The 22,369-nt window shown below is 34.6% G+C and overlaps 1 protein-coding gene and 1 long non-coding RNA gene across 2 annotated transcripts in view; one reads left to right on the top strand and one right to left on the bottom strand.

Moving 5' to 3' along the window:
* LOC138690955 (protein Wnt-8b-like) overlaps positions 1-18,796 on the top strand; it is a 51,663-nt gene extending 32,867 nt beyond the window's left edge. Inside the window, exons 6-8 of the mRNA XM_069812545.1 lie at positions 11,605-11,744; positions 15,415-15,545; positions 18,363-18,796. Of these exons, the coding sequence (XP_069668646.1) occupies positions 11,605-11,744; positions 15,415-15,545; positions 18,363-18,583 (492 nt within the window). The 3' untranslated portion in view covers positions 18,584-18,796. The remainder of the gene's footprint in view (positions 1-11,604; positions 11,745-15,414; positions 15,546-18,362) is intronic.
* The window catches only part of LOC138690959 (uncharacterized), a 1,057,789-nt gene that overhangs the window by 743,717 nt on the left and 291,703 nt on the right, over positions 1-22,369 (bottom strand). The window lies entirely within an intron of this gene.

Raw genomic sequence — 22,369 nt, 5'->3', positions numbered from 1 at the left:
ATTCTCGGGGAAACAGTTTGCGACAACGACTAAACAAAAGAACGACCATGCGATAAATTGATAGCGATAAATCTAGCTGCAAAAATTATCGCAAAGTCTGACTGTGTTGGTTGGAATTAAAAAATTCATTTCAATTCATTGGTCGAAAATGGAATGACGTCATATAAACGAAATAGTCAATATAAAATGCTTTCTTACGTAATTTGTTTTCAGATGTGAGCGCTCATACTGAAACTGTATAAGAAAAATATAATTTTATTAATATACTAGCCGTACCCGTGCGCTCCGCTGCACCCGTTAGAAATAAATATAAAGCAATTACATAATTCAAATAGGACATTTGATCCAGGGAATATTCGTGTTTGATAGAAGGATAAATCGTTTAATATGTTACTTAATTTAAATTATATTTAAATAATTAAAATGGAATCATTTTGGTCCAGAGAGCACTCATTTGGTGCAATGACAATTCCTTTAATATGTTTATTAATTTTTATTACATGCATCCATAGTTCAATGAACATTGACATCATTTACATTTAATGTGTATACTTTATTTTACCTGTTATGTTTCCATTGAATTATGGTAATAACTTAATTTTAACTCTTGTTTTCTACGTATTCAGTAAATGGCGCTTGGCCCACTATGGTTCTGAACCCTTCACATAACTTAAATTATATTATATTATATTATATTATATTATATTATATTATATTATATTATATTATATTATATTATATTATATTATGTTATATTATATTATGTTATGTTATGTTATGTTATGTTATGTTATGTTATGTTATGTTATGTTATATTATATAAAAAGTGTGTTGATAACGGATGTACCCCGATAAGTAAGTTTTCAATTTGTTATGGGGGCTCTTGAATCTCAGGAGGAACAAATTTTATTTTACAACAGGGGAACATAATCTGCTTGGCTCATTACCCAAATTTTTTGCATTGCATTTAATGCATATGTATTTTATGTATTTTAACTCGATTCAATTGAGCATAGTTAAAATTTGGATTATAAAATAATGAAATGCTAAGCTAACATATTATTACTGCATACTAAATCAATATACTCTCGTTGTTCGTTAATTCTCTGAGATAAACATTATTTTAAGAAATACAGGAAACGAATACACAGAATAGCCTATCAAGTTTTCTGTGCATAAGAAGCTATTTTAATCTTATCTGTCCTCAATTCACTCAGAAGTTACTGTAATAACATTATAGCATTATGTCCATACAGAGAAACTACACTTTCCAATGGTTTAATAATAATTAATTATACAAAACGGTTAATTTAGCTTCCGATATTGCTTCATACAAACACAGAAACATTTTCTGTAGGATATGATTCATAGCTTTCGATTGTTGTTGACCAAGGCCCCTTATAGACGAAGTCATTTGTTTATTTCATTACACGGCCTTAGATGGCAGTTGTTTTAATTTTAAAACTCATTTATCTCATTAAATATCAGTCCTATCAAAATTTTCAAAGAATAAAACTTATCGAAAATGATTTTTAAAGAAATTTTTGTTATGTAACATTTTTCATAAGAATCAATAATAAGCGAGATATTTCGATTTATTTAATTCAGACCCCCTTATAAATAATGTATTTTGAATGCCATATAGCCTATAAGTTACAACGAACTTAATTTATATTCCAATTTTCATCGAAATCCGTTCAGCCATTATAGCGTGAAAAGGTAAACATACATACATACATACATACATACAGACAGACAGACAGACAGACAGACATACAAACAAAAATTTCAAAAAAGCGATTTTCGGTTTCAGGGTGGTTAATTATATATGTTAGGACCAATTATTTTTGGAAAATCAAAAATTACCACAAAAATGTCTGCTACAGATTTATTATTAGTATAGATTACGCACTAATGAATAGAAAATCTATCCATCTAAAATGTAAAAATTACATCAAATTATGGCCGCAAACTTTAATACATTTGCAGTTAAAATATTAGTACATTTATAATGATTTTTCTATGCGTTCACATAAAAGTCCTCTTATCTAGTTCATTCTGAGTCAATATGTCGTATTGTAATATTTGAAACAGTAGTAAATCTTATAATGGTGGTTCACTTTTTTTAGTTTTCGAAGCAAGATAAATTTATTTTATGTTTCCTATTAAATTTTTGCATTATTTTTCAAGTCTGACGAAATTTTGCAAGCTTTTCCATTGACGAAAATATCTATAGTTCTTCTTTTTTTTTTCGGGCAGTTCCTCCTTATAACCAGAGAGAGCATTTGGTGTACGTAAACCGTTCAGTTAACTGCTACACGCACTATATCGTAATGTATTAGGGAGCAAGGAAGGGAGGGGGTGAATGTCATCGTGTCGCTACAACGACGACGACTAGAGTACAGTTCCTGCAGCAAATTATCTTTACTATTCAGTAATTTCACTTTATAATATTGAATAACCTATTGTTTATATTTAACATTTAATTACAACATACATAGTTCTGTTTTACATGATATTAATGTAGCTACATAAGAACAATATATTGTATATAAATACAAGAACATAGAAAACATAGTATTTTACTTTGTACTACTTTGCTCTTCTTCATGACTGCATTTGTTACAGTGCACGACAATATACTTCATTAAGCTTTTCTGCTTTCAAGTCGTCAGATCACAATAATCGCATTGATTTTTCAAACAGAGCTTTTCTGCTTTCATTTCGTCAGACCACAATAATCGCATTGATTTTCAAACAGAGCTTTTCTGCTTTCATTCCGTCAGACCACAATAATCGCATCGATTTTTCAAACAGAGCTTTTCTGCTTTCATTTCGTCAGACCACAATAATCGCATCGATTTTTCAAACAGAGCTTTTCTGCTTTCATTTCGTCAGACCACAATAATCGCATCGATTTTTCAAACAGAGCTTTTCTGCTTTCATTTCGTCAGACCACAATAATCGCAACGATTTTTCAAACAGAGCTTTTCTGCTTTCATTTCGTCAGACCACAATAATCGCATTGATTTTTCAGACAGAGCTGCAATGGTAACATGATTTACTTTCTCTAGCTCTAGAAACGCCTTCAGTTTGAAGTGCCCAAACAATAACATTAGCAACGGATCTGTTTGCAATATTTGTCGTTTCGCCTATAGATACTCACAATTTTTCATCTTTTAAGGTTTCTCTAATTTCACTTAAGACATCTCCATAACATTTTGCTAAATAACCCGTACGCAGAGTAGATTGTCGGGGTAGTGCTCTACCTGTATATTTTTGCAAAAACGATCTGACACATGGGTGTTCCAGTTTTTTAAATGGAATATTTGCCCTAACGAACATGTGGCCCAAGTCTTGGTACAAATCACATTCCATATTTGAACTCGTGGGAATAGCTTCGACTTTCTTGAAATTCAACAACTTAAAACGTTCCTTGTGTCTATTAGAGTTGTAGTGTTTTTGTACATGGTATCTCTTGTTCCCCAGTAGATCGACTTTACATACCATGCATGTACGTTTTTCACCTTCCGTGGAAAAGTGTTGCGATTCGAACTCCTCAACAAATCGCTGCAATTGTACATGCCGAGGCTTCTTTTCTTTCGGCATATCGTAAACTATGTTGTAATGTAAAGGCAAATAAATGCTTTGCACTTACGGTAAACACAAGTAGAACTAATTAGAAGGACTGCGATAGGAAAAAAGTAAATACAGGAAACAGCGTAGAAGGACCAATAAAGAAGAATATGAAGAAGACAGGAAATTCAAGTACGCCAGGAAATGCACAGGTATTGAAAACTAAGACAGCACATATAACATCAGAGAGCTCTGTGCGTACAATGACTGTACCTTGTAGGTAAGACCCTTTCCCCCACCTCGTGACGTGGTCAAAGCTCTCGGTATAGTAAACTTGTGTCCACCGATAACGTACCCCATCTGCTCTCTTTGCTTATAACTATTATCCGATTCTTCCTAAGAATCATTTCGTCATTTCACTACTAGTTTGGTAAGTGTAGCATAACATGAAGTTAGTGCCTTTTATTCTATTGCACTTGTTATTTAATCCAAAAATGTGTATTGTCCGATAATATCATTGTGTATTTGGTCCATATGATTGTCCCATTATATAGGCTGTCTGACTTAAAGCCATTCATTTTTGCTTAGGCAGCCCAAATAACAGTCGAAACATGTGAGAGGTATTTAATGATTTCGTAGGCAATTTCCATTAAAACGACATAAATGCCCTGGTTCTTCAAATATCTGGGAGCAACAGTAACAAATGTAAATGATACTCGAAAGGAAATTAAACACAGAATAAATATGGGAAATGCCTGTTATTATTTGGTTGAGAAGCTTTTATCATCCAGTCTGCTGTCAAAAAATCTCAAAGTTAGAATTTATAAAACAGTTATATTACCGGTTGTTCTGTATGGTTGTGAAACTTGGACTCTCACTTTGAGAGAGGAACAGAGATTAAGGGTGTTTGAGAATAAGGTTCTTAGGAAAATATTTAGGGCTAAGAGGGATGAAGTTACAGGAGAATGGAGAAAGTTACACAACACAGAACTGCACGCATTGTATTCTTCACCTGACATAATTAGGAACATTAAATCCAGACATTTGAGATGGGCAGGACATGTGGAACGTATGGGCGAATCCAGAAATGCATATAGTGTTAGGAGGCCGGAGGGAAAAAGACCTTTAGGAAGGCCGAGACGTAGATGGGAAGATAATATTAAAATGGATTTGAGGGAGGTGGGATATGTTGATTGAGAATGGATTAATCTTGCTCAGGATAGGGACCAATGGCGGGCTTATGTGAGGGCGACAATGAACCTCCGGGTTCCTTAAAAGCCAGTAAGTAAGTAAGTAAATGCCCTGGTTCAGCTTCTAGATAATACCTGTTACATGGTCGAGGTTACTCGTCTCTAGTGGCATTGCGAAAGAACAGAGAACCTTTCAATTTGTAGATTTAGAACTCGCGGCGTCTCTTCCGACGGCCTTCACTGGCCTTAGTCATCTAACAGCAAACTAACGAGTCTTCTCCACTTGCACTGCGAAATGACAAAGTTCCTTTCAATGTCCATGCTTACACCTTCCGCCATTTGTTCTTCGTCCTGTCCTGTGATCAAACTGATCACATTCCCCTCCCCTCGCGTATGTTATCTAAGAGGTTACATCCATTTTAGGCTGTTCCCCTTAAAAATTTTCTAGAGCTCCTTCAGTGGAGCAGCGTAATCCGGAGTGAGACAAGTGGTCAACATGCATGGAGCTCACATATTCAGTTTCTTTCAGACCTGAACCCTTTTCGAGGATGCGTTTTGCGTACCTTTCAATTTCTCCTCTCACTTCTCCTCTTTCATTCAATTCAGCGGCGCGTATCAGGAGTGGATATAACGTTCACTGACTTCATCACGTCAATGTCACGAATTTTAGTCTTGGGTATGATAATTTTATGTTAAACAAGTGCAGTCAAACTGTTATGTTGGTTATTTATTGTCTTTCTCCTTGCGAAGGTTTATTTCTGTTTTGGATAATGTTTTACCGAGTTGTTTGCTCTTCTTATAGTACCTATAACATTGTTTCCTTACTACGCAAGTTATATCCAACCCTTCAAATTAATTTGTTTGTTTTGTTTTATGCCGAATAAGCAACGTATCTTTAAAAACCGACAGGAGCAGAATTTTTAACATAATTATTAATTTATGTCTGTATATTTTGAATAGTCACGCCTAGTGACTCTACCATGAGAATGTCAAAACCTGGGTAGACCAAGAAAAAATTGGACCCAGACTATGACAGACCATATAGTCTGACACATACGAGATCGATAACAACCCGCATAAAGTGGGACGATGTCGACGTAGTTTGCTATAACATCATTTATTTAATTATTCTTTCGATATTTTTCAATTTAGCTTTTACGAGCTTAAGAGATTCAAACCTTGAATGGTTACCGACGGTATAATTCGAGCTTTTATAGCTACTGCTGTGGAACTTTCTTATTCATAGGCGTAACTGTGGGGCAAGCGGACACAATAAGCAAATATTTTGAAATAAATCACACAATACTTATTGGAAGATATAATAATTATTAAAACAAACGGTGTACTTGTATGCATGAAATGTGGAACAAATTCCACCAAAAATATTTACAGTTAAGAAAAATTATATGTTAAAATCCCCTAGCATCATGTCCGTTTGCTCCTACCCACGGGGCAAACGGACAGCCTATATTTTTAATTACTGTTGTCAATTAGACAATTGTGACATACAAAATATGGGTCATTGCCATTTTCTGTGCACCTCACATGGTAATGCAGATTACATTCAAGGCATTTAACCCAGTTTTCACCTTCTTTATATGCCTTTCGGCATGAATTGCAGGTATTGTCTTTATCATACACCAATTGCTTGGGTCTCTGTTCTCTTTTGCCCTTTCTCTCCTTTCTGACAGCGACTGCAGCCTTTTTCTCTTTGAGATTGTCTATAAATTCCCTGCTAGTTAACACACTTGCTTCTCCTGTCATCCTTGTCTTCGCAGCCTGCGAAATATTGGGAATCGGACTGAGGCTGGTAAAACGTCGCTTGGGCGTTGAGTATGGCGTCTCCTGTTGTGATTCAGGTTCTTCCTCTAGGTTTCCTGCCTCCAAATGTTGTGTTGGAGCCTCGTCACGTGTTGAAACTGATGTTGATGGTTCATGTGTCCCATTATGCTCTTGCTCTGGATCAGCATTTTAATCAGGCCTGTGCACGGATCCAGGAGAAAACACATGTTCAGGGACTCGTTCGAGGTTGAACGGGAATATTCCCGTGCCTCTGAATCCACCTACAGCATTCCCAACAGTAGCGGGTAGATTCCAAGCTTGGGGGAATATGCCACTTTGTTTATGCCTTTCCCTGGGTTTCTTCTGCAATAAAGCCTGCATGCATCGTTGTAAAATGTTTTAAGAGGAGCAAAAATGCCACATCTAGTGACTGTAGCTTTTTTGTGTGCTATGGAGTGGCAAACATAACAAAATGACGTCATGGTTTTTGGCCATTTCCAGGGTTGGAGGATCAGAACAATGTGAACCATGCCTACCAACTATTAGAATGACGGGTCCATGTGGCTTTGCTGTTATGAAATGGTCGAGAAACTGGCTAAATTGTTCCCACCTAAAATAGCCTTTCTCGGAGAGTACAATTTTTGTGCCAGAAGGCATGCCAATTTCAAAATTATCTTTGTACCTCTGGCTCTTCATCACAATAAACGGGGAAGATACTGGCCACTAGCTGATACGCAAGCCATAACACTGATGGTCTCTCCTCTTTCGCAATTGGTTTGGCTCACCACATCTCTCTTTCCACATTGAGAGATGACTTTTTTTCGGCTTGTACACAAGTTGCAGACCTGTCTCGTCGCAGTTGAAAATTGCGTGAGTTTTACCCCACAAGCTGTGCTCATCCAGCAGACTAGATAGAAGATTGTAGAATCTCTCCACTTTTTTTTTACACATCCCTCTTGCTCGAGCGAAAAACAAGCCTTCAGCCACACGAATACGTAAATGTTTGTGCCGATTTAGAAATCTTCGAATTCAGTCTTCACCAGCCATCTGCGTGTGTTTGAGACCATTTGTGAATGCAAATCGATAAACAATTTCGCAAAGTTCTTGTTTAGTTAGTCCATAACCTATGTTGTCCAGTTTTATTAAGTATTTCACTAAATCCTCCTCTATGTTTTTTGAAAAGGTCGTGTGTTGGCCGAATTTAGGCATTTCGACGTTGGACATCACACGTCTCCCAAGAGAATTTCTTGGGACACCAAAAGTTCTTGCAGCAGTTGCAAGTGGCATTCCTTCCTGTTTAAAAGCCTTTACGGCCAATAGCATGCTTTCTTCAGACCACGAACAACGATCTGGAGTTCTTTCACGGTTACGAACCATATCTGGAACGAAAATAAATGTAATCTGATTAAAAGGAATAGAATATTCAGTATTATATTTTTAAGAAATTGATTCAACATATTAAAATAACTTAATCTAAATTTAAAAACAAATTGTACTTATTATTTGTGTCAATAAAATAGATTTAAAACAAGTGAATAATATTTACAGAATAGGCTGCTGTGTGAAGAAAACACAAATAAAGGAAGTTTACAAACATTTAAATGACATTCTCAACTTTCTAAATTTCTACCCGATGTGAAATTCGTAAATACATGTTATGAAAAACATAACCTATTATATTATAAGAATGTTAGTTTAATTCTTCCTTCACGGATTAAAAAGAAAAATTGTTTTGAAATATAACATTAATAAGATAAATAATAATAATAATAATAATAATAATAATAATAATAATAATAATAATAATAATAATACTGTCCGCCTGCCGCCATGAAGGCCTGTCCGTTTGCCACCGGTGATGGCTAAGTAATTCAAATTCTCCCTAGCAGATGGCAGGAGCTTATGCGTAACAGGAAGTCTAGCAGACGAGAAAGGGAACACTGAAGAGACTTAACATGTGCTGCCAACGAGTTAGAAAGAACTCGTGTGCTGTGTCTTTCTTGGAGTCATAGTTTTCCTTGTAATTCTTAAATCTAAACACTTTTTTTTTATTGTTTAAGTAACTGAGGGTGAAGCTGTTCTTACCTGCTCAGATTTTTCTGCTGAATTTCCACTTTCCTTGTAGATTTCAATGGATCCAATTCACAACACTTCAACACACGTCTAACGAACACAACAAGCTATACAGTGTTGCCAACTCGATTCTTAAAAATCCGTTGTGAAGCCGTGCAGAAACCGCTAAATTGCTATATTGTCAATATAAAATTATATCATTTTGCCGCTGTGAGTGCTAATCCCTATATCAGCAATACAAATTTCATCAATTTTACCCGCTAAACTAACGCCGAAAAACGTTAGATCTAGCGGGAAAACCGTTGAATTGGCAACACTGAGTTATAGTAAGCAATGATGCCAACATCGAAGACAGAAATACGCTAAAATTCCTTACGACCTATCCGTTTGCCCCTATGATGTTACGATGGATTGCGTATTTACATTTTAAAGTAGCATTAATTACAGTATTCTAGAATCATCTAGAATCGAAGTTCGAAATTAGAAAGTACGAAAGGAAGGACTGAATATCGAACCCTCTCAGAGAGTCGAAAGGTTCATACGAACATATCACTATAGCTAAGAGCCATGAACTATCCTCGAGAGATCCGCGTATTATAAATGTTAGTTTCTTTACTCAGACGCATCGTACGAAATAATGTATCAATTAATCCACAGAACCTATGTCTATTTATTATTCTAGCTGTTTTCAATAGTTACTTAAACCTATGATATAGGCTTATACTAAAATACAAGCATTGCGAGTTAGAGAATTTCAACGACAAAAAGTATTGTCTGTCCACCCCTAGTCGTGTTGTGCGTTTTACCTGAAACAACGGCTTGAGTCAGACGCCCTGATAATTAAACTGAATAATCATCCTGTGAGTATAACCAGAGCATTACTAGTTTCTGTATTATCATAACTTCCATATACTATAATATTTTGTTCTCACTACGCATTAGTTAAATGTTCCAATGCTAAACCACATTAACAAATTTTGTGAGCATTCAAGAAGAATAGTCAGCTTTAATCCTATAAAGTTTCTGGGAATAAATTTTGCCAATTTACCTATTTACTTCTGTTCATAGGTTCTCAAAATTATAAATATATCGCTGGCTTTAAAGAAGTGTAATTCTGGACTCACAATTCCACGTGTACGAATGTGTATGACGTAAGTTACCTAAACTAGTAAGTTCATCACATTTAAATGAGTGACTGTAAATTTTTATTGTAATTGAGATTTGTAAAACTCTTTCATTAGATCAGCTGAAGTTCTGTTTCGCTCACCTCTAGTGCAATGTACATAATAGAAAAAAAGCTCTCTCCGTGAATACAAACAATAAAAATGTAGATCTACTAGAAAAAAAAATTAAATTAAAATGTTGTACAATTCTGATGTACAAATAAATTTAATCTCTGCAGTACTGTCATAGTACTCATAGTCAACTTTGCTTTCAACTGTTCATTTCCTTCTCTAGATCAAAAACGAGAAACCATAGTACTGTACTTTTTAAATACCGTACTGTCGTCAATAACAGTGGCCAACAATACAAAGTAATTGATCTTAAAACTCGTTTGAAGCTGAAGTTTTTTTTTAACGGAATAGACAATTCAACAAGGACTAAACGTTGCCATCACCAAAGTCATACTATTAACTTCGTACTCAAATGAAAGCAGTTAAAGCTACGTATGTTCAATAATAGCAATGATGTTGATATTATTATTTTATTATTAGTAATAATAATAATAATGATAATAATAACATCATTAAGAATAAAAGGAATAATAAAAATAATAGTCGTTACCGTAATAATCGTCATTATAGTAATCAGTTATATAAATGATGATAAAAAATAATCAAGATTATGACAAAAACATCATGATCATGACAATAAACTGTCATTATTATTATTATTATTATTATTATTATTATTATTATTTAGTCAACTGTCCGAAGACGGGTCTGAACCTCACAAGTGATACCAACAATGCACCACTTATGAGGCAACTAGGCCAGGAGATAATGGGATAGGGTGGCCAGTTTCTGTTCTCCTTCGTTGCATACATTGCCGACTAACTACATATTACACTAATCATACTTTATTATTATTATTATTATTATTTATTTTAATTGGTTATTTTACAACGTTTTACTAAATACAATGTTATCTAGCGTCTAAATGAGATAAAGGTGATAAATCCAGGGAAATGAGTCTAGGGTTCAGCGTCTAGTTTTATTATTATTATTATTATTATTATTATTATTATTATTATTATGTGGAGTAACGGTTAGCGCGTCTAGCCGCGAAACTAGGTGGCCCGGGTTCGATTCCCGGTCGGGGCAAGTTACCTGGTTGAGGTTTTCCCTCAACCCAATATGAGCAAATGCTGGGTAATTTTCGGTGTTGGACTCCGGACTCATTTCACAGACATTATCACCTTCATCTCATTCAGACGCTAAATAACCTAAGCTATTGTTAAAGCGTCGTAAAATAACCTACTAAAATAAAAATATTATTATATTATTATTATTATTATTATTATTATTATTATTATTATTATTATTATTGCTATCATTATCATTAGCTATCGTCATCATCATTATTCCAATCACTTTTTTTTACCTGGAAAGAGGTTCTATTTATTAACTGATGTCTGGTGTATCTTATGACCAAAAGACATGTCACTTCATAATTTAAGTCTTCATGTTCAAAATCGGAGCAGTTGACGTACGATTAAGATCTGCGCTTTACGTGTAACAAAACGGAAACATTTCATACTGCTCCTGGTAACACCGCAAGTCTTTTGGTTGTATCATGCTGGTACATTATATTATGTTACCTTGTCAGGTATAAGGTATAATAAATTGAATACATGTGTAGCACTGTATTGTTACAAATATCCAACAGAGAGCAGCACAAACCATTGCCTTTTTAAATCGTCTTTAAAGTGAAAGAGGCCACCAAACGTACCAAGGTGACTGATGTGCTGCCTATATTCCAGGCAGTGCGAGATTGTCTAGAGACGAGGTGTAAGTGCCACGGATTGTCTGGCAGTTGTGCAACCAAGGTCTGCTGGAAGGAAATGAGCTCCTTCTCCAAGATAGCGACCAATCTTCGAACTTGGTACGATCGAGCTATAAGGTAAGAATACTGCGACTTGATAAGCATTTTTCAGAGTTTTAAAAACAGAATAACAAGACTCTATTTTTTTAATAGTAAATCCTAGAGTTTTATGCAAAATATGCGTGATGCATATTATATTCTGCATCATTTATTATTTCCAAATTTACTTGTATAAATTTGTGGTACTGGTTTGTGGTAACGATTGCTTCATAAACTGACTGCTGTTATTTTTTAGTCCTCTGAGGTCTCTAAAAATCCCCCAGTTAAAGTAATTAACTTACTTAAAACCGTGCAAAGAATTTTATCCCCGTTATAAAACGTAGCGCTATTAATTGGATTTCACCTCTCAAAACTTCCGGCGCTATGAGAAATAGGATAATCATTAGACTACTGGAAACAGCTTTGTTCGGTTGACTTCATCTAATATTTTCCTTCGTGTATTCGCCGATTGTCAAACAAAACAATATTTCAGTTTTGTATAAATGAAACTTATGGTCCGAAATACTTAACTAAGTTGTATGTAGCTTTGCATTGCCTCACTATCAATTTAACAAATTTTTTATTTAAATTGTTAATTTCATTACGCGTATTATGTTTTAGTTACACTTAGGTACTTGATTGATCCACTATTTACTATTTTTGGGATTATTATTCCTTTAGTTCTCAATGCTTCAAAATTAAATAATTTTAACAATTTTAAAAGTTTTTGTAAAGTATACATCTTGATTACACAACTTTTAACACTATATCACTTAGGAATATAATATATGGTAATTAATTTCACGTGTTAATATTGAACTAAGTTTATAAATGCCTAGTTGATTAGTTTCAGCTTGGGAGCAATCTTCAGAACTAGAGAGATCCTTGCGTCTTCTGGTTCCTTCACCTCCGGTGGGGGTTCGTTTGTGTTTTATAGTGTGGAGTGAAATAATGTGTACATACATAAGTGTTCTGCCCATGGGCAGGTCTTTCACTGAATCTTTCTTATTTTCTACATTCCTTTTAGTCTCCGCATATGATCCACATATCTTAATGTCATCTAACATCTGATATCTTCTTCTGCCACGAACTCTTCTCCTGTTCACCATTCCTTCCAGTGCATCCTTAAGTAGACAGTTTCTTCTCAGCCAGTGACTCACCTAATTCCTTTTTCTCTTTCTGATCAATTTCAGCATCATTCTTTCTTCACGCACTCTTTCCAACACAACGTCATTTCTTATTCTGTCTGTCCACTTCACACGCTCCATTCCTCTCCATATCTACATTTCAAATGCTTCTATTCGTTTCTCTTCATTTCGTCGTAATGTCCATGTTTCTGCCCCATACAATGCCACACTCCACACTTCACTAATCTCTTCCCTAGTTCTTCTTCCAGAGGTCCGCAGAAGATGCTCCTTTTTCTATTAAAAGCTTTCTTTGCCATTGCTATCCTCCTTTTGAATTCCAGGCTGCAGCTCATGTTACTGCTTATAGTACATCCCAAGTATATGAAGCTGTTCACTTGTTCTACTGACGCATTTAGAATTCTTAAGTTTACCTTCTTTATTTTTCTTGCGACAACCATGGTCTTCGCCTTATGTGTTCTTAAATTCAGTTGTGTGTTGGGGATTTGTTGTGGGTATGTTCTTGTGTATTTGTATATTTCGTATTGTTCTAGTGTGTTTAGTTTCTGGTTTTTCGGTTGGATATGTAGAATTTCCATGTCTGTGCCTATGTTGCTGTAGGTGTGGTTGGCGTTTGTGATGTGTTCTGCGTATGTGGAGGTTGTGTTATTTGGTTATGGCTGTGATGTGTTTTTTGTAACGTGTTTGAAATGATCTGCCTGTCTGTTCAATGTAGAAGTTGTTGGAGCTATTGCATATACATATTGTATATACACCTGTTAGGTTATATTTGTTTGTGTGTTAAGGTTTTTGTAGTGTGTTTTGTGTTCTGTATGCAATGTGGTACCTAGTTTAATTTCTTGAATGAAGATGCGATCTTGCGTGTGTTTTTGTTTTCATATGTTTGTGTGATACATTTTTTGCGTTCTTGTGTTTTGTGTTGTGTTTCTACGTTTCTTGTAATTATGTTTTGTCTTTTTTATTATGTTGTCTATTATGTTGAGATTATACCCATTTTCTTGCGTTATGTAAGCCTACTTCATTGTATTGTTTATTTCTTCTTTGTAGTCTTGCCGGCTCATTAGTGTGTTGAGTAGTATGTGTACCATGGCTCGAAATGCAGCATGTTTGTGTTGTGTTGAGTGATTGGACGTGTTGTGTATGTGTGTGGTTGATGTTGTTGTTGGTTTTCTGTTATTGTGATGTCTAGGAAGTTTAAGTATTTATTTTCAATTTCTAATGTGTAGTTTAGCTTTGGGTGTAATTTGTTTATGTATTGGTGTTGGTTTTGTAAAGTTTTATATATTAATAACAAGTGTTAAAGTGAATCTCAAGAAGAATAAAGAAGAAAATATATTATAGCTACACTACTAAAAGAATATCGTAGTGAAATATCTAATTAGAAAAGTCTCGTACACCAAGCAGGCTACCAGAGTGCAGGAAGGTGAATTAGTCCTTGGATACAAGTCTCAAAAACGCCGGTTGGTCGTAAATACCAAGCTGAAAATGGCTTCGGAAATTACTTTCATAATTCTTATCATGTGTTTATTTTTATACATCTTGATTACACAACTTTTAACACTGTATCACTTCGGAATATGTATGGTAAGACTTTCCTGTGTTAAATTTCAACGTACCTCGTTTACATGTTTCGACCTATTTATGGGTCATCTTCAGAACTGGTCGTTGTTGGTCTTGGCGCCTCTTGTTCTGTTTCCTGTGAGGGTGTGTTCCTGTGGTATAGTGTAGAGTCAAAGAGAGTGTGTGTTTTGAAGTTGAGTTGTGTGTTGAGAATTTAGTTGGGGTGTGTTTTTGTGTGTCTATATATTTCATATTGTTCTAGTGTGCTGAGTTTCTAGCTTTTTGGTTATATGCGTAGTATTTCCATGCCTGTGTTGATGTCTCTGTGGGTGTGGTTAGCATTTGTGATGTGTTCTGCATATGTGGAGGTGTTTTGTAATTTTGTTATAGCTGTGATGTGTTCTTTGTAACGTTTGAAACGATGCCTGTTTGTCCTAAGTAGAAATTGTTGCAGGTGTTACATTTGAGTTTGTATACGCCTGTTTGTTTGTGTGTTGAGATGTTTTTGTAGAGTGTTATTTGTTCTGTATGCGATGTTGTAATTTAATTTCTTGAATGAGGTTGCAATTTTCTGTGTGTTTTTGTCTTCGTATGGTAGTGTGATGTATTTTTTGTGTTCTTGTGTTTGTGTTGTATTCTTATGTTTTTTTTGTGATTATGTTTTGTCTTACGTATTATGTTGTCTATTATGTTAGGGTTGTATCAGTTTTCTTGTGCTATGTATTTGATTGTGTTTAGCTCTTCGTTGTAATCTTGTTGGTTCATTGGTATGTTGAGTAGTCTGTGTATCATTGTTCGGAATGCAGCTTGTTTGTGTTGTCCGGAATGCAGCTTGTTTGTGTTTTGTGAAGTGTGTGTGTGTTGTTGTTGTTGTTGTGGGTTTTCTGTATACTTTGAATGTGTGTTTGTTGTCTACTTTTGTTATTGTGATGTCTAGAAAATTTATGGATTTGTTGTTGTCAATTTCTAATGTGTAGTGTAGCTTTGTTCATTTTTACCTATAGGATGGATTACGGTGATGGAATATGGAGTAACGCTGCTGAAAGAGTAAAATTGAAGATGGACACAGTTTCCATGCGACAACTTGTCTTCTCCAGGAGTTCTCCAGATTATTGTCGTGAACGCCGTTCATTAGGTGAGTCTATTCCAAACTTGTAGGAATTGTTAATTTCTCACGTAGTGCTATATATATCGTGTATTACACACCTTCCAAGACCAATATTAATTAGTCATTTTGATTGCTTTCGGTATGGCTGTAAACGCACACATTCCTCGACTCGAATGACGAGAGATCAGTCCGATGCAGGAATTCTACACAACATAACTTAACAATATATAAACGTCATCGCCGTATGCGGGATTCGAAACCAACTCCTAGTTCACATACGTAGTCTGCATTAATGTCGCTATAAGTGGATTCTGAAATTTACCTTCTGAATTCTCCGTCCATTTCTTCTCCTTTAAGGTCGATGCACATTATATGTAACACTTCTTGTCCATTTCCCTTCCATTACATTTTCATATTCGTAAGTTATAGTTTCTAGAGTTTTAAATATGTACAGGCTGTTTCATAATTCCTGTGTCACCCTTCTATGGGTTGTAATGGGAACTTAGTAGATACAATTTTCATGTTCGGAAGCGCATTGTTTCGGAGCTACAATAATAAGATGGAATCTATTTCAAATCTCTCGCTTCACTTACGTCAACGAGCTCAACGCATTGTATCTGCGAATAAATTTTCCATACATACCCTCAAGAACACTTGGTGTGTGCTGAAACTCTTCTGCAGCAGCCACAACTCATGCACGCATGATCTTTCTCCGACTGTACAGAGGTCTCCTAACCAAGATTCATGTGGCCTCACAAGAAAAAGTCAAGGAGTTAAATCCGACGATCGTGGAGGCCAAGCAATTGGTCCATATCGATCTGTCCACTTTTCCCAGAAAGTTTGGCTGATATGTTGTCGGAATACAAGTTAAAAGTGTGCATGTTGGAATCACATTTGCTAACGTGTATGCAGTCATCCTGTACTGTACAGTGTTCATCAACGACTGAATGAAAAGTGAAGTGAAGGTCAAAGCAGTAAGTCACATTGTAAACAAAATACGTGACCACAGTTGACTTCAGAAATTGCCTTTTGCCAATTTTATTGTCTACCGTAAAACGGGAGATTTTGAATCTTCAGTGTTGTCATCTTTGTAGCACCGAAACGGTATATTTCCGGACATGGGTTCTGCACCAAAACTTTATCTAATGTCCCCCTACAATCTCTAGAAATATGTAATAGAAATTGTGAAACACACTATATATATGCACACTAAACGTTCCACATACGTTAAGTTACGTATCCCTAATATTCATTATTCTGGCAGGGCAATTTTGAGGTTGATTCACAATATACTTAACAATTCCTTTTGCCTTCAATTTCATATCCGTAAGTTGTGGTTTCTAATTTTTAAATGTTTATATACACATTATATACTACGCATACGTTCAGTTACATAACTCTTCCATTTATTAGCTATTCTAGCAAAGCAATTTTTAAGGTTATTCGTATGGAACATATATGGAGATGTTTTGATAGTTCGCATACCCAAATTGTTCCGTTCATTGCTTTTTCCTCCTCTCCGTTATTGAGTTGTAAGGTTATGTTAAGTTACTAAACTTTGTAAGCTGTATCTTTTAATTTAGGTTTTTATTTGGGAATCTATTAAACGACGAAAATCTCCCTGAAGCTATAAGGCAAAATGTAGTGGTATAAGATTTCGAAAACTGAAAATTATAGTGACAATCGTCTAAAAAAATTGTGTATTTTAAATGTTCTTCCTTATTCAAAATAACGGCACAGGGCATTAAATTTACTGCACATTAGATTTGGAAGTGAAAATCAACTTTTGTCGAACATATCATATGATACGGATAGGCAAGAAAAGGTAGATGCTACAGTGATATAACATTAATTTGATAAGAACTAGTACGGAATGGATAGGGAAGTGAATAAACCTTTATTCCTAACCTTTTGAAAGAATTCTCTAAACGGTTTTCCACGAAGGGATTAATAACAGCAAATGCGTAACTCACTGTTATGACCGTGAAACGAGCGAACAGCTACCTGGTTTGTTTTTTCCAAAGTTTCCCCCTTCAGCCAAATGAAGCAGAATTGCTGGTAACTTTAAGCGTTGGACCTCGAAATCATTTCACTTCATTAAATTCAACCTCTTTCAATAGATTCAGGTTTACCGATGACGCAGTAAGATGTAGTACCGTTTGCATATAGATTACATCTGAGGAGGCTGCAGAATTCTCAAGGGACGGAGAGGCATTCATCGAGAACTTCGGGGTTGTATGGCTGAATCGATAGATCATACCAAATAATGAATTGCGATGTCTACAGTAACGCCATTTTCAGGTCTATATAGGATGGAGAAGGATATATAAAGATGATTGTATGTAGATGGCATCGATTTGAGGAAGCCATAGAGGACGGAGGAGTGTTCATCGCTGTCATAGAACTCTTGGAGGAGGGGGCCGGAGGGGCGTTCATCACGGCGGACCATGTGTTGTGTGGCTGAATCGATAGATGGTATCAAACAGTGAATAACGATACTTACAGGAATGCGGTTCTGCAACTTCAAATTATGTTACTTTGCCTATTAATTATTTACACGTTATTTGCATCGGATAAGTTAGTTAATATAAGACTGTGAAATGTAGTGTTATAAACACTGCAAACTTAACTACACAACATAAATTAAATTGACATTATTAGTTCAGATAATGCTACATCGTATTCCACAGAGTGCAAGTTCAAAAGAACTGAATCTGACAGGCCTAGAAAAACCGTTCGAAAGATAACTAATCTAGACTTTGTAAAACTGAAACAGGTAAGTAGACATCAACGGTGTAGTTTGTGGTGTTAATATCCTCATTTCTTTTATTTTATCTATTTAAGGTTGGCCAGGAACAAAAGGACGGATGTGCTCCAGGACCAAAGAAATAAATACTAGTCTTCGAGAACGTCGTAGTTGCAAAACGTTATGCCGAGCCTGTGGATACCGTGTTGCTAAAAAGGTATTGACTTCGACGTACCAATGCAACTGCACTTTCCACTGGTGTTGCCACGTGAATTGCGAGATTTGCAAAAGCAATAGAGTGCAATATCACTGTGCATAACCTGGCCAGATACGAGATTCCTGCCTCCATAAGAGAGTATACATTTATTTTAAATCGATTGTGCCGTTCATATACAGTTTTGGCTCTACGTGTTAAACAATAGTACAATTTCAACGAACAAAATTATTTTCAAATACCACGTGCTATTTTAATCACACTGTGCTAAGGTAACGTGGCTGAAAGAAAACAAAGCCAAATAAAACACAATACTAGACAATGGTGTAATTCGAAAATTGTGCTTTGCGAAATTCGTAACACTGGAAAAGTAAATAATTCCAAAATACATATTTAAAATAGGTGACATAAAATGAAATAAATTGTCTAACAAACACAGCAGCAAAAACACAAAAAAATGTAATAATATCTGTGCTAAGTTCTTGTCCTATACAAGCAAATTTTGCAGATGGTTGCTTCACGTTTCTAGCAATCACTACTTTTCTAATGTCTGACAACGAAACTATAAGCATAATTTTTTCATGTACCGGTACCTGATAAGATATTTGAAGGGTTCAGAGCCATAGTGGGCCAAGCGTCATTTATTAAAAACGGAGAAAGCGAGGGTTAAAGTTAAGTGAATACCACATTTTAAAGAAGATTGATATATAATTTAGTTTTAATGTGTATACTTTATATTACTTGCTATATGTTTCCATTGAATTATGGTAATAACTTCACTTTAACCCTTGTTTTCTACGGTTTTAGTAAATCGCACTTGGCCCACTATGGTTCTGAATCCTTCATTTCTTCTTTAAATTATATAAAAAATCTCGTGGACGCTATTTATTTCACAAATTTATTATACAGTATTTAAGAAGTGTATTTTTACAGAACTCGAAACTGCCATCTCTATATTTTATAGCCAAAGTATTTTTTACAAAAAGTTCCTTCTCGTCTTTATCCAAAATAAATATAATTTTTCGTCTTCCAAATTTTCAGAGCTTTATCACGTCTTGACATTGAAACATTAACACAGAATAATTATAATATTTTAGTCGAAATAATGAATGACTCCATAACAAGAGAAGTTTGTTTAATGTTTCCCAATAGAAGTATGATTTTGGAAACCGTATTATATGTCTTTCACATGTTAAATTTTATGTTGCCTTAACATGATGATGGCCAATAGCAGGCCGAAACATGTTAAGGTAACAAAATTTAACACGTGAAAGACATATAATACGGTTTTCAAAGTGATATAGTGTTAAAAGTTTTGTAATCAAGATGTATTATATAGAAGTATGATATTGTTTCATTTTCTGCGTCTTCAGAAATGCATCTTTGCACAAAATAAGAGTAGAATAATATGAGTACTGTTAATATAGTTAAAATAATGGCTTTATAATAGCATTCCTTTAGTAATTAATGTAAAAATGGAATTTCCGTCTCGAGAATATTTAGAACTAAATCATCACATGAGAATGAAAGAATAAAGTCATTCAGAAAAAACAATGGTCGTACAAAAAGAAAGCTCTTATTGCCTTATACACTAGAAAAACTGATAGACTTTGTCATTTACATTTTTAGAACTTTTCCTTTACACAAATTAAGAAAGTAACATAATATTAAATCTAATGCTTCGAAATATTTTTGTAATGTCTGCCAAGAGAGTATTTTGATAAACGAACACTGGTCATAAAAGCTCATGTAATAATGCCTGTCATGATGGTAGAGTGTCGAAATAACAGAATTCTCGACACAAGATTAACATTTAACATAACATCGTCTCAGCGAATTACTTTGCTGCAGTATGGTTATGTAAATTGTAAAAATCTTATTGTATCTGACCAATAATATCGTTCAAGACGATTTTCCCAAACTACCATCTATAAAAAAGGCAGTTGTGCCAATGTCTATCTCTAAATACATCTATTAAGCAATATAATTATAATTTAGTGTTGCTTACAGATTAATGGACAAATGAGTTCTGATTAATCAGATGGTCATTATGTGTTGACATGTTTTTCACATCCACATTACATGATCAGATTTTAAGTGTTTCAATAGTCAGCATGTAGATAATTACATTGATTTTATTACAATGTTGTAAGAAAGACTAAAGACATGATAACTATTTTAAGAGGTTAAATAGTTAATAGTAAATTTAAGACGATATATTCATATATAGCTACATAAACAAAGATGTAATTTAACCGTCTTTATTTTTTGTACAAATGAAACATTGATAATGGATGTAACTTAGAGATTTTTTCTTGAACAATTTAATTTTACATTAATAAAATCAAAATTTGTATCCAAATAATTTCTTCCATCATCCTTTCTAATATTAAATTGAAGAGTACAGGGGGAAACCAGATAAGTCACGTTCTACTGTTTTTACATGAAAGCAAGTTAAAAGTTTCTATTGGCTTTGGATTATCATTCTTCATATTTTTTGGATTAATGAGGTTGTTATTCTGTACAGTTAAACTACAAAAATATACATTACCTGAGCTATAACGCGACGTCTAAATAGAATATCGATAATTTTGGACTTAGCACGTTTTTTCCCCCTGTACTCTTCCTTTATTACTGATACAAATATTTTCCCACTGTGTGTTTTGCTTTTATAATTCCACAAATTTGCATCTACAAACAAACACTTACTCGTAAGTACTACAAAATATCAAATTTAATGAAGTGTTAAAACTCTATTTTTTTTTTATTATTCATACTCCTGTTCGTTATTTTTTTATTATTCATATTCCTGTTCGTAATTATGAGATATTTCGTAGAGAGCTCATATGGTTGCTTAAGTAGAATTTGATGCCTGTTATACAATCATTATCTACCAGCAAGCAATTTAGCTGAAATCAGATATCTGCACGAACCTCCCCGCATCCTGTCCTACTGTAGCTAGCTGAAATTGTGTTGAAAGATAATGCGCAGCAAAATAAAGCTGTCCTAGTTGCATAACATTTAAGGAAATAGAAGTGGGAAATGGAGTTCCTATTACATAAACCATTAGTAAAACGAGACGAATGTTAAATATTATTTGTCAGCTTCTTCATCTCAAACTTGAAACTTTTTTCTGTCTTCTGACCCAGATTATTTTAGTGAATTCAAGAGTTACAAATTAAAATTTATTTATTTATTTTTACAATTCACAATAACAATCTCATAGGTTCGTTAAACAAATAATCTTATAAATTTAAATATTATTAATAAATTCATCCATCATTCATTCAGCCTTACCAGATGGTCAGTACTTTGTATACTAAATGTTCAAAAAGTATGGAATTTTATTCATAAATTCTTAAATTTTAATTTCAGAAAAAAAATGTTTTATGCAAAAGATCTTGGAGATAAACCACACAATACGATATCAGTGTTCGAAAAAAGTTATTCAGACTTACAGGTAAAGTTTTTTTTTTTTTTAAATAGCACCTTATATTAAAATTTACATATTCCGAATCTCCATTAAGGCCACCGGCGTGGTTCAGTCGGTTAAGGCGCTTGCCTGCCGGTCTGAAGTTGCGCTCGGGTGCGGGTTCGATCCCCGCTTGGGCTGATTACCTGGTTGGATTTTTTCCGAGGTTTTCCCCAACCTTAAGGCGAATGCCAGGTAATCTACGGCGAATCCTCGGGCTCATCTCGCCAAATACCATCTCGCTATCACCAATATCATTGACGTTAAATAATCTCGTAGTTGATACAGCGTCGTTAAATAACCAACTAATAAAATCTCCTTTAATTGTTACAAATGGATGTGTAAAATGTTATTCATTCACCCGTTTCGTGTCTTTTAACTATTTATTAAAACTGTTTCGTGGATTTCAAAATTCAGAC

This window comes from Periplaneta americana, chromosome 16 (genome assembly GCF_040183065.1).
Source record: "Periplaneta americana isolate PAMFEO1 chromosome 16, P.americana_PAMFEO1_priV1, whole genome shotgun sequence".
Lineage (NCBI taxonomy): Eukaryota > Metazoa > Arthropoda > Insecta > Blattodea > Blattidae > Periplaneta > Periplaneta americana.
This window is presented reverse-complemented; position numbering and strand designations above follow the sequence as displayed.